This window comes from Crocodylus siamensis, chromosome 4 (genome assembly GCF_052110815.1).
Source record: "Crocodylus siamensis isolate JL-2025a chromosome 4, ASM5211081v1, whole genome shotgun sequence".
In the NCBI taxonomy this organism is placed as follows: Eukaryota; Metazoa; Chordata; order Crocodylia; family Crocodylidae; genus Crocodylus; species Crocodylus siamensis.
Window position 1 is genome coordinate 69,003,042 of NC_143398.1, and position 13,945 is coordinate 69,016,986.

At 45.3% G+C, this 13,945-nt stretch overlaps 1 protein-coding gene across 1 annotated transcript in view; it reads right to left on the reverse strand.

Annotated features, from left to right (window-relative positions):
- Window positions 1-3,787: 3,787 nt before the first annotated feature.
- The window catches only part of TSPAN8 (tetraspanin 8), a 35,151-nt gene continuing 24,993 nt past the window's right edge, over window positions 3,788-13,945 (reverse strand). Inside the window, exons 7-8 of the mRNA XM_090041011.1 lie at window positions 10,065-10,148; window positions 3,788-4,065 (exon numbers count right to left, since the gene is read on the reverse strand). Of these exons, the coding sequence (XP_089897137.1) occupies window positions 4,012-4,065; window positions 10,065-10,148 (138 nt within the window). The 3' untranslated portion in view covers window positions 3,788-4,011. The remainder of the gene's footprint in view (window positions 4,066-10,064; window positions 10,149-13,945) is intronic.

Here is a 13,945-nt window from a genome sequence, read left to right on the forward strand (position 1 = left end):
AGTATTGCTTATGCCTATGACTCTGGTTTAATGTGTCTGTAAACCTATTATCAAAATGTAATGGTTGCAGATTACTATTTACAACTGACATAAAACTAGTTTAATTCATCTTCTGAATGACTTAAATCAAATTTTTGACTATATAGACATGATACTGCCATGCTGTGAAGTTATTTTTCATGTGGCTTATTGGAATTTCCATATATCACACATATATTGCTGTATTTTATCTCTGTGAAAAATAGAGATACAGCATATGGGCAGAACTAAAGAATAAATTACCTCCAATAGTGTCTTAATGACTGAAACAGCCCAGGTAGAAGCTTTTGTTTTAATGGGTCTGATTCAAATCTCACTTACACTACTTTAGAAAATCCTGAAGTTGGTGTTATACTACAGCATCTACACAGGCTTGTCCATATGGCCCGCCAAGCCATTTTCTGTGGCCTGTGGTGCTGTGATGGGAAACAAAAGTAAACGCTATTTACTTTCATTCCCACCCCTTGTCCTTCCCCTAATCTCTCAGCAGCTTCCTAATGGCTGCTGAAGGGCTGAGGAAGGGACAAGGTTCCCACACGCACTGTGTCAGCTTGACGTTACTGACGTGGTGCGGCTCCTCCCCTCCCCCCTCATTTCATCGTGTCCCTTCCTCACCCCACTCCTCCCTTCCTCATTTGCGTGCCAGCTCCTCCTCTCTCCTACATTGCAGGGTTTCCATTCCTAGCCCCACCCCTCCCTTCCTCATTTGCATGCCAGCCCCACCCTGCTGGCCACGTGGGCTAGAGCAGGTCACAGTGCAGCGGGAGGGGGGGTGCAAGGGGCGCGGATGTCAGTGTGGAGAGATGCTGTGGCTGGACCTATGGGAGATGCTTCTGCTGCTGTTGCTGTGGCTGTTGGGGTGGGAAGCCAGCACCACTCCTGCCTCCCCGCATCCCCTCTGCACCCACAGACATCATGCTGGGGGTGGTGAGTTGCGGGCCCCAGGGAGGGAGGGACCCCTGCCGCTTGGGCTCGGGCTTGAGCTGCCCCGGGGGAGAGGGAGAAGGGGGGTGTCCCTGCACATCCCATACCCCCCTGTAGAGTCACCGCCTGTCCCCCTGGCTGGTGCGCAGGTATGGGAGCATCCTTGAGGCTACCCAGGTGGCAGGGAGGACACAGCAGGATCAGGCGGCACCCCTTGACCCCTGTACCTCCAGGCTGCAGCCAGACTGGACAGGCCATGCGAGCGCCCACTCCTGCCAGACCCCTTGGTGATAAAATGTTCATGATCAGGCCCCACATTCAAAAAGGTTGGACACCCTGTTCTACAGCACTGACAATATAAAATGATAACTCTCCTACTATTTTCTTTGAGAAGATAAGTCATGTGATTTAACATTTGATATAGCAAGTTTTGTTCTTGTTACCTTATAGTCTTTCTTACCTATACCAGTTTCAACTGGTTTAATCCCTTAGGTCCATATTATATAAGGTATTGAAATACACACCTAAGAGTACAGATAAGCACAGAGTATGGGGCTGGGCAAAATACAGCCCATGGGTCAGATCCAGCTCGCAGTGGATTTTTGTCCAGCCTGCAGTGGGTCCCTCGATCCTGCCTGGTCCAGGCACAATCCAACCATCCTATGTCCTGCCACCCCCTGGGCATGCAGTGGCGCTGCAGCAGCTCTGCAGCTGGACTGCTTTTCTAGGAAGCCCAGGTGGTGGTAGGTCCTTCCAGCTGTTGTTGCCACTGGCCTCAGCCCTGCAGTACCAATGGGGACCTGCACTGTGCAGCTAGACCTTGCATGCCTCACACCTGCTCAGCAGTGGCAGCACTGGACAGAAGCTGTTGCTCAGCATAGGGAGAAAAGCGACTCCTCCACCTAGCCATTGCTGGGCTGTTCCTGCTGCAGCTATCTGAAGCCCACGCTGTGCTGGGCTGCCCTGCATTGGGCTGCCCAGCAGGGCAACAGTGGCAGCAGAGAGCAGACACAGGCAGTCCAGCATGGCGCAGGCTCCAGGAAGCTGCAGCATGAAAGGCCCAGCAGTGGTGAGGGCCTTTCTTGCCTAGGAAGGCAGTCCAGCTGCAGAACTGCCTCAGCCCCACTGCATGAGCAGGGGGTAGCAGGATGCACCACAGGCAGACACAGCAGGTGCAGGGCAGGCCAGGTTGGAGTTGTGCCAAAGTTACTGCTGATCTGCTTCGGTGAAGGTGAGTCTGGAGCAGGAGTGGGGCACACTACTACTGGTGGTGGTGAGGACATGCTGCAGGGCACATAGGCTCTGGGCTGTTGTGGGGCAGGGGTGGATGCTGACCAGGCTCAGAAGGGTACGTGTGGGGAGCTGCCATGCACACCCTGATCATACCCGGAAAGCCTCCCCCACAAACCCCACAACCACACTCTCCCCAACACACAATCACACACACTACAAACACTGCAGCCATGTACACCCTCCCCCCCCACAAGACCCACAAGCAACCCCCCCACACACCCATGTGCCTCTGGGGGGAGTCCTGCTCACTACTATGTGCTTATACCCCACCACAGACACACATCCACACCTCCCCATGCATACTTCTTGCCCACCCCCAGCCACCCCCTTCATACACCCCACATCCCCCCACAAACCCAATACCCACCCACACACATCTACCCACAACCCCACACCAATTATCACACGTCCCATAACCACCTACCCATCCCCCCCTTCACCCCTCTCCAATATATGAGAATAAGACCTCATTTTGAGGTATTATGAAATTACCTCTATATACACTAGCCTTCTGCCTAGAAGCCTTAGAAACACACACAAATAAGGACAACATATATTTTTAAAATAAGATTAAAATATGTTATTGTCAATGTTTGATTTTTAGTATATAATTTGGTTTTTTTTCTGTTGTCGAGATGGCTAAACCCCTTCTCTAAAGGAGTACTTCTGGGGGCAAGGGGAGGGACTCCCGGTGGCAAAGATCAGAGGTTAGGGAGCAGGACTTCTGGTCCAAAGATGGCAACCAGGGGGCAGGGTACCTGTCAAGGGGTGGGGCTACCCTTGCAGCCCTCAACAGCACACCGAAACTTGGTAAGTGGCCCTCCAGCTAAAATAATTGTCCACCCCTGACCTAGTAGGATTTTCAAGAGCAATTAGGCACCAAATTCTTCAGAATCCGGCAACTAAGGACTTTTGTGCAATCTTATTAGGTGACCATCTGAATCTTTAGGTTCCTAAATATAATTAAAAATGTAAATCTCAACGCCAACTTCATTCAGGTAATGTGATGAATCCAAATTAATTCATCTTCTTCCAATCTTCTGTTGTTAACCTTCTGGTCTGAAATCTGCTGCCCTGCTTATTCAATCTTAATGTAACTTTGTCTTCTTGGAAAAATATATATTAACTGCATGTATTTCAAAAAAGACTTATTCATACTTAGGAAATATGTCCCCTAAATCTCTCTTGTATGCTGGGGCATTCTCAGCAGAATTTAAACCTATGATTGCCCATTTTTTCAAAATAAATTTATCTACGAGGTACCTATTTGAGTGAATATTGAATGCTATGAATATCACAAGTAACAAAATCCTTTCTATAATACTATACATGTTGTTAACCTGGAGTACCAGCCATGGAATCATGTGATTCACAAAATCAGCTGACCATTGCAATATCATTTGCAGATGTGTGTTATGACTCTTGACTTTATCACTTTGTAGTAGACATATTGCATGGTAAACTAAAAATGTCAGCATCCCTCAAATGTAATCTTTGGACAAAATAAGGTCATCAAAAGTGTAAACAAAGACATTTATTGCAAATAAAAATTCACATACACTTCATTAAATCTCCTTAATTTTAGTGAGAGCATTTTACAACTTGTGAAGAATCTGCAGGCATTGGGGCTGCTGCTTTTATCAAAACAGCTGCTTCTGACATACAGGTGTTTATAGAAACGTGCCAAGCCAAATATCTGTCTATCCATAAAGGTTTTGATTTGGCAGGTGACATACTTCCGACACTTCCACAGTTTCATTTTCTATTGATCTGGCAGTAAAGGCCCATAGAAAACCCCAAACCAACAATCTGGAAAACAAAGACATTATGGTATTATTTAGCAGCTCTGGAAACCCTACATAAAAGTGGTATGCAGAACATTTTGTTTGCAAATGTCTTGGATTTATATGCAGGCTAAATCTGCTATGAAGATCTTTTCCAATGTAACTCTTAAGAGCATGACTCTAGAATATTCGCATTTTAATTAAATTAGTCTGTACTGCCAGGAAGTTTGGAGACATCATGGACATCTTAAATCTGCTCTCAAAAGCTGGATTGCTCCTTTGGATTGGAACCCCTTTTTCAGCTGTGAGATTTTTAAATGCAGCTATTATCTGCAACGAGGCAGCAAATACTCAAAAGTTATGGAACCTTGGATGGAAATTTATTTATTTTTTTTTAATCTAAGAGGTTGAAAAACTTCTCAGACTTAGTTTTACATACCAAATTTCCTCCTGTTTAAAATATTTCTTTACTATTTTTACCTTGACCTGTTTCAGTAACGTGTGTGTGTGAGTATACAGAGGTAAACATATTGCTATAGCAGCTATACTCTCATCATTTCAGGTGCTAAATGGTTACACAAAAATATTTTAAATCTAACAATAATCTGACCAGACTATAACTTTTGAGTCTATTAAAGGAATCTTGTTTTGTTTTTTTTTTAATCAAATTGAAATAACATGTACTTTTGGGGTGAAAATTACAGTGTGAAATTCTGTGGCCAGTATTGTGTTACAAGATCATAATGATCTGTCCTGGCCTTAAAATGAATCAATCTATGGTGTTTTAAGTAAAAATTGGAAAGATTCCAATCATTATTTATGAAGCGACAGAACAATGACATTGAACCCCCTTTGAGGTATTCACTGGGAAATATTTAAACAGTTATAAAGTAAAACAAAGGAGGCAAGCTCATTGCTGGCAGAAGCAGATTCAACCTCACTGAAGAGCTGAATAAGCCTATCACTAGCACCCATCTTAAATTTGTAAAATCCCTGATTTAAATTGGTAACAGTCTAGTTGACAGAAATAATAAAATGATTGAACAAAAGATCAGCATGTAGATGGCAAAAGAGAAGATGGGGGGAAACTTTAGATTGGCACTTTTTGTTTCTTTGTTATAGGATGGACTTATGTGCCCTTTGATAGACAATCATGCAAGATGGCATGATATGTTAACATCTTGGGGACAGAGATGATAGGAACTTCCATAGCTCTACCTAAGTTAATAACACTGGGAATGTTTGGACTACCTGATGTTCCTTGTCTTGGATCTTTCTTTTGTTTTCAGCCCTCCTCATGATCAGGAAAGGCAACAGCAGTGGAACGCATTCAATTGCAGAAAAGTGGCAGAAGGTTGGCCAAGGAAATGACATTTAAGAAGAAAATTGAGGTTGCTGCCATCACTATATCAAAGTGATTGAAATCTATTTTTCATAGACAAAATAACTCTTTCTATACTTTTTAAACTACATTTTGGAAGTGTTTCTTTTTGCCACGTTTGATCTATTTTTCCTCATTTGTGCTTTGAACTTTCCCCACTGAAGAAAGCTAGAGACCTGACCTACACAGGTTGCCTCTTGAAATAATCCTCAACCTATGCCAAGTGAGAAGTTAGTGCCAGGCCATCTCAACAGCTTTGACTGTACTAACTCTTCCCTGCTTACTACTGTTTTCCTGGAAATGTATTTTGGGGTTAGAGAACCTGACTGCTTTTTCTACCAGGGAGAATAATTCTCTGCCAAAACAGGACTACAATGATAAAATGTTTTCAGTATGAATAACAGATTGAGCTCTGCAAAATACACTTTTTTCCTGCTTTTACCTCAAACACCTAGTTTTGGGGGGAGGGGAAGGGGGAAGGTAACCACAAAGGAATAATGAAAAATATGTGAAATGATAGAATAAGGCAAAGTAAATCCCTTCTTAGTCATCTTCTAATAAAAGCCTAATGTTAGTCAACTGGCTGTTTAGATAAAATCGTGATTTTTTTTTTTTTGTTCACTTAGAGTAAATTTACTTTGTCATTCACTGGATAATTAAACAATTAAAATAAATATAACAAACATTTCAATAATGCATACTGCTCTTTTATATGTTAAAATATATAAACATATAAATACATTTTATAATTATTAGTTATTAATAGTTAATATATCAACCAGCACAAAAAAATCTCTTCTATGGTTGAACAGTATTCTTGAAGCAATAATTCTACATCATAATATTTCTATTATAAGAGCTGTGATTTAACTACAACTAAGTTTCATGTAACTACTTGAGTTCTTGGCTTAAGTCAATACAGTTCTTGGCTATCCTTAATTGATGTATTTTGAAGGGTAAAATTGATAACTGTGACAGTGCACCTTTGGGTGCCTGCCACTTTAAGGCTGAGAGCAGGCAGCCAGCAGGTGCAGGCCAGCCCTGATGAGTTGGCCATTTTATGATCCAGGCTCTCAGGGCTGAGGCAAGCAGCTGGGGAGCAACAACACCTGGCTATGTTGCTGCTCATAACACCTTGGAGGTAAGGGAGGAACTATATGGAGATGGCAGGTCCCAAACCCTGAGGAAAAGGCTTTGGGCCTAACATCAGGAAGCCAGACTAGCAAAGGGGCTGAGAGCTTGCAGGTCTACACAGGGGCTAGGCAAGCCCCTGATTTAGAACAGGCAAGAGTGAGGCCTGGGGCTCAAATGAGCCCAGTTGAGTCTACACCAGTTGAGTGGTATTGTCAAGATATCTGGGGCTCTAAGTGAGCTCAGTGTGAGATGGCTGTAGGGTGGGGCCCACAGGGGGACCCTTGTTGCCTAAGGAGGCCAGCTGCTGTGGTGCTGGGACCAGAGCACCCTGACTGGTCAACGCAAGGGGACCAGGGCTAGAAGGCCAAAGGGCAATGAAGTCCTATGCGAGGGGCAGGCCTGGACCATGGTGGGCTATTTGGCACCCCAACTTGCCTGGAGGCAGGACCAGAGCCTAAGGAGGATGAAGGTCCCTTCATTTGGGGAGGGGGGGCATCACTGTCTCAGTGATGGGGGAAGGAAGGCTCAGCAAGACTGCAGACTGAAATGAAGGAGGCTGAAACTCAGCCTCTGGATGGGAGGCATCTAAGGAGAGGTCCAGAGAGTTGGGCCAGAGAGAGGCAGACAGCTGCAGCTGAGGAACAACAAGTAATCTGGGAGGGAGGAGCCCAGGGCAGGTAACATGGTCCTGGGCATGATAGAAAACTACACCCTGCTGGAGAAGGGTGGTCTCGTGGGGCTGTCCACGGTCCCCCCAAAATGCCAGGCCATTTACTTCCCCGGTGAAAAGCAGGTAGGGATGCCTGATAACTCCAGCCCCCACCATCTGGTGGGTCATTAAGACTGGAGGGTAAATGGGACCAGGCATGTCCATGGACACATGATCCCACAAGACCCCGAGCGCCAGGGAGGGGGTGCAAAGTGGGTCCCCAGTAGGGACAGGCAGCAGCCTGAGAAGACAGACCCATGTGAGAGGGAGTGGGCGAGCAGCACGAGAGCCTATACAAAACCCTCAACTGGTCAATGCTGAGGCCAGGACCAGGAAGGTCAAAAGGGCTAGAGTGCCCCCCACAAGGGATGCCCAGAGCCAGGGGGCCTGGGGTTCTGACTGGCCTGGAGTTGGGCCAGGGCCTGTGTGGCTAAAGGTCTCAGAGGGAAGCCACACCCAAGAGGGATGAGGTGTAGGGAGCTGACAGCCCTGCCTAATCACAGGATTGAATAGGAGGGAGACTCTAGTAGGAGGACATAAGTTGAGGCCTCAGAAAAGGGGAAGTTAGCCCAGGGTAAATCTATGGACACTTGAGGCCACAGTTGGGCCCTGGTAAGTCTTCAGACATGGTGAGGCTGAGTGTTGGGTCAGAGGGAGACCCCAGTAAGCCCTTAGACATGTGAGGCCAAGTTTAGGTCAAAAGGTTAAACACTGCCTAGCGTGAGGGCACTGTGACTGTGAGCTCCAACGGGGAGTGAGAGTCCCAAGTGAGACTCTGGAGCTCGGGTCACAGTGTGGGGCACTGGAGCAACATGGGTGCCATCTGCAAGGCATGGACCATGGTGTAGGGGTGGTACAGAGCCATGGACAGTGCCCTCTGGCATTGGGGCATTAAAATGGGCAGCCTCCCACATTTTCAACAATTTTGGGGAATAGCAAGTCATGGCAGAAGAGACTGGGTGAACTGTCCTACTTAGACAGGTGGGCAGGCCAAGGCTGAGACCCAGCCTTGAGATGGCCCCCTGTCACAATAACTTTTTATCAACCTAGTCCAGAGTCAATCAAAATCACTAAGAGGTTTTTCTTTTTACTCTAGTAGTCAAAAGTTCTCCAGATTCCATCAAATACTAATGAATAAACTTGGAGAAGTGCCAGGTGACAAATCAGGCAGCTTAATTAAAATAAGCATATTAAAATTCAGATATTCAGCTAAATTACTTTGGTCTAAAAAACTAAACTGAGTGAGCCACAAAGACAGTTGTCTTATGTGATTATTCTTTCCCCAAAGCAAAGTGAGGAAGAACTCTGACTTGGCTTGGTATGTTTTTTGGGATCACACAACTAGTCATAGCTCCTTACTTTGAACACAATGTACAATTTCTATTAGCTCAGGAGTGGGCAATTATTTAGACTGGAGGGCCACTTAGGGAGATTTGGTGAGCTGTCAGCACCCCCCACTCCCAGCTGTGCCAGGTCAGCACTTCCCTTCCTCACCCGCAACAGCTCACCAAAACTCCCTAAGTGGTAAATTACTAGACCAGCCCAGGACCCTTGCAGGCAGGGCACACTCTATTGAGAGAGGGTATGGAGCCATGGGTAGGTGGGGAGTGGCATCTGCGAATGCGATGGGGGGAGCCAGGGCCAGGGCTGTGAGGTGGTGACAGCATGGTGCTGGGGCAAAGCCATGATCTTCTCCCCATACAATGGATTATGACCAGCCCAACATGGAAGGGGGCAGAGTGCATGCCCACAACCCAGCCTCCACTGCCTCTGCCCCAGCACAGGGTCATGCAGGCAACCCCAGTACAGCCTGGCTGGGGAATGGTGCAGCTCAGCAGTGTGGGGTGGCTTAATCTAGTCAAGAGGCCCATTGAGACCAATCTGCACTGTTGGGCTGCACCACTCCTCATCTGCACTGTACTGGGGCTGCCCACATGCACCTGTGCTGGGGTGGGGGCTGTGTCATGGGGGTGCACCCCCCTCCCAGGTTGGGCTAGTCACGATCCACTGTACCAGACCTGGATGACAGCTCTGCCCTGGACGTACCCCATACTGTTACTGCCCAGCAGCCCTGGCCCCAGCCCCACATCCCACTCCCAGATGCTGTTCCCTTCTCACCTGTGGCCCCATCCTCCAGCCCTTAGCCGAGTGTGTCCTGCATGTGGGGATCCCAGCCTAGTCTTCATGGAGGTGCCACCTGCCCACCTGCCACATCGGGGGCCCCAGTAGTGGGTGCAGGATAGATGGGCCAGGGTGCCCAGGCAGCAGGGCCGGGTCCAGCAGTGGTGGCAGCAACACTGGCAGCATCAGCCTGAAGAAGCTGCCACCACCAGTGCTGCCAGAAAGCAGAGTGTGGCCACTGCGCCACCCCAGCCCTGCTGCACACCTGGGGCAGTGGAACCAACTATATGTGCCACAGATGGGGCTGCGTTCCGTAGCTGGGCCAAGAGATGTGCCGTGAGCTGGATAAAATCCCTTGGTGAGCCAGAACTGGCCCACAGATCATATTTTGCCCACCCCTGATTTAACTCATAAGATTGTAAACACCTTGCAGATTCTGTGTCATGCAACTTGTGTTACAGTATTAATCATAATGGGATCTTAGTCCTGACTGATGTTCAAGTACCTACTGTAATATACTGGAAATAGAAAATTATAGTAAGTTTATCACCAAAGTTAGAGCCAGTTTAACCCTGCCTAGTAATAGAGCAGTACAGGTATTTTAATCTCAGGCACAGTTATATGAAGTATAACATATTGCTTGTCAGCTATTAAACATTTTAATTGCTTATAGTGATACCTCAACAACTGCCAGTCCAAATGCAATCCCCATAAGTATAATCATATGATCTTTGAGGTAATTGATTATCACAGTTCCACAAGTCTGAAAAAGAAAAAGCAAAGATTAACTAAAAGCAATACAAGGTTACTGGGAATGTGTTCTCTACAATAATTGGTTACATGGGAATACGCTACCAGGAATTCCACCCTGTGTCAGAGAAGCTATTTTAATTTTGTCTCATTTGTTACAGACAGACTAATGCTGCAAATGTCCGCAGAACAGGAAACAATAGCCTTTCTTTGCTTTTCCAAATAATAAATATGTGAAGCTAGTAGGTGAATGTAAGATTGAGTAAAAATTCAAACTAAAAGACAGCATAGCAACGTGTAATGCTTGGGCTATTTTTACTGCATTTTCTTTGTGGAACAAGCATATACTTTTATTTTCTTGTTATAATTGCTTTTTATTAGATAAGGGCCCAAGCTGCAAGATTCAAGAATAGAAGAGAATTTCAGTGTCCCAAACTGCCTTTTGAATTTGATATTCCAAATCACATCTATTATAGACTGTCTGCAGACCTGCCAGGAGGTCAGACTCAATTACATCTACATCAATTAAGCAGACTCAATTATATCTACTTTAGCATGCTAATAAGTGCACTCCAATGCTGATATATGTTGATGTGAGTGTGTATATACCTTGGGCCCTTATCTAATAACCTATCTATCTATCCTAACTTTGGATTTCCCTCAATATGAAGATGATGTCTGCAAGGGGACATCCCTGACAGAGGCCTGTGCTTGACATCTTTTAATATGGGGAAGCCAGTACACAAGCGACAACCACACAAGCTTGACAGAAGGGAGCCCTGAACCCAGTGGCAAGGATGTCCAAGATAACCAGAGACCGCCATCCCACTGCAGCTCTTATCTGCCTTCACCACCAGAGAACAAGCAGGTCCTCAAGTACACCTGTTCTGCTGCTGTGGTCTTCAGGAGCTTGGACCATGCCTAGTCTGGGACCTCACCTCACATCTGTTCACCAGGGGCCACCCTACCAGGAGTACAACACTCCAGATGACATAGCTCTGAGTGTCATTGGAACACACAAACCTCTCCACCATGACAAGGTTATGGTCCAAGGAAAGGGTACACATACACATTTTGTTCAGTAAGGACAGGCAGGGAAAAAAGGGAAGAGGTGATATTTTGTAAGTAAATGACATACACTTGTTCTGAGCCCCAGCATGTAGTGGGAGATATACCTGTTGAAACTCTCTGTAAGAAGAGTAGAAAACAAGAGTTGGGGGTCTGGTATTGACCACCAAACCGTGGAGATAGGGTGGAGGATTTTTAGAATAACTAACAGAATCAGATAAAGCACAGCTCTTAGTGGTAATGGAAAACTTTAACTACTAAGACATTTGCAGGGAAATAATACAACATGACAGACTGTCCAACAAGTCCTTCACATCTGCTGGGGACAATTTTGATAGAGAAGATGACCAAAGCAACCAGAAGTGAGGATCTTCTTATTTTAATTCAGATTGACAGGGAGGAATTGGTTGAAAATGGGAAGGTAGATAATAGCCTAGTTGCTAGTAACCATGAAATTATAGAGTTTGTGATTCTTAGGAATGGAAGAAGATTGAATACTAATATAAAGACAATGGCCACCAAGAAAGCTGACTTCAGTCAACACCGAGATTTGGCAGGAAAAGTTCAATGGGAAGCAAATCTAAGGATAAAAGGAATTCAGGAGAACTGGTGGTTTCTTTAAAAAAATAGTAAGGGCACAAGCACAAATTACCTCAATCTAAGGACTAAATGAAAACAGTAGAAAGGGACCAGTTTGGTTAAATTGTTAGCCCCCATGATTTGAAACTTAAGAAAAGAATCAAGCAAATATTGTAAACCACATTGAATTACTAGGGTAAAAGCATAGCATGGGTATGTAGGAACAAAGTTAGCAAAGCTAAGGCACACAAAGAAATACAACTAGGAGGGGACATAAAAGGTAAGAAGGAAACATTAGATAAGTACATTAGCAGAAGAGGAAGACTAAGGAAAAAATTAGTCCTCCCCTAAGTGGGGAAGGAAAAGTAATAATAGCCAACACAAAGAAGGTTGAAGTATTTAATGTCTTTCTGTTTCAGTCTTCTCTAAAAGGATTGCCTGGTGAAATGCATTAATGACCAAAAGTATAAAAATTAGGCTAGACTAGGGAGAACAGATTAGACACTATTTATCTATGTTAAATGTTCTCAAATTGGCTCAGTCTGAGGATATTCACTCTAGGGTACTTAGGGAACAGGCTGAAGCAATCTCAGAGCCATTAGCAATTATCTTTGGAGAATTTGTGGAGGGTAAGTGAGGCTCCAGAAGGCTTGAAAAGAGCAACAAAGTTTCTATCTTCACAAATGGTGGCGAAAGGAGGACCCAGGGAATAATAGACCAATCAGCCTCACTTCAATTCCCTGAAAGAATTTACTCTATGACAGGGTAAATTTCTTTGTGAATAAGAAGTAGTACATGTGATATATCTTGACTTTAGTAAGGCTTTTCACATCGAATACAACATCTTCATAAGCCAAGTAGCAAAATGGCTTGGATGATGGAATAAAGAACATATGTACTTATTAAATTTCAGGTGACACCAAAGGAGTTGCAAGCACTTAATTTACTCCTGGGATAACCCCAAGGGGAACAGGATTAGGGTAAGATCAAGTGATGATCTTGACAAGTTAGAAAAATGTTGGAAATTAAGATGTAATTTGATTACTCCAGTGTACCCCCAATTAGGCTGGAAAAATTAGTTGCATTAACAGAACACAGGAATTAACTAGTAAGACAGGTGTTATCTAAGATGTGGAGCCAACTGCTGAGAGCCCAGAGAAGAGCAACAGAAATAATCAGGGGTCTAGAACTCAAGGTCTGTGAGGAAGGAACTGGGTTGTTCAGTCTAGAGCAGGGGTATCAAACATTTGGCATGCGGGCCAGATTTGGCCCATGGAGTCTGCCATCAAGCCTCTGGTACTGCCCCTGGGTCTCAACAGACCCACATGTGGCACAGCCACATGTAGCCCCTGTTCCTGCATGCATGCCACACATGGTGCCCACCCCAGCAGCTCCCAGACTCTGCTGCATGCAGGGCCTGTTTCAGCCTGCCTGGGACCTGTGCTGCACATGCTGTACTTGGGTCCCAGATTAGACACTACTTATTTATTTTAAAGGTTTTCAAATTGGCTCAGTCTGAGGAAATTCACTCCAGAGTACTTAGGGAACAAGCTGAAGCAATCTCAGAGCCATTAGCAATTATCTTTTGGAGTGGATGCCACATGTGGTGCAATTGCCAAGTGGAGCAGATGCTGTGTGTGGGCCAGGTGGGCACCATGTGCAGCCAGTCTGGGATCCACCTACACACCCCTGGCTAGACTCCAGCACAAACAGCATCCATTCTGGGCACTGGGGCCCATGTTACATGTAGCACAGGTTCCAGACTGCCTGGAGTGGGTGCCAGATCCAACGTGCTCGAGGAGGGTGTGGGGGGAAGAGAGGGGGTCTGTGGGCTCAGTTCAGCCTACAGACTGGCCCTGTGCCACTCATCCAGGTGTATGGGCTGGATGGGTTTTACACCCCTGTTCTATAGGTGAGAAGACTGAGCAGAGACATGAAAACAGCTTTCAAATGTGTAAAACATTGCTGTAAAAAGGAAAGTTAGAAATGTCTACTGGAAATAGACAAGAAGAAAGACATGCAGATTTAGGAAAAACTTTCTAACTCTAAATCAAGTTACATCTAACATACATTCAATCTGTAGGGAATCTATAGAATCTCCATGATTTACTTTAAGAATCTGTTAGATAAACATTTCTCTCAGGATGCTTTAGGTATAGAGTA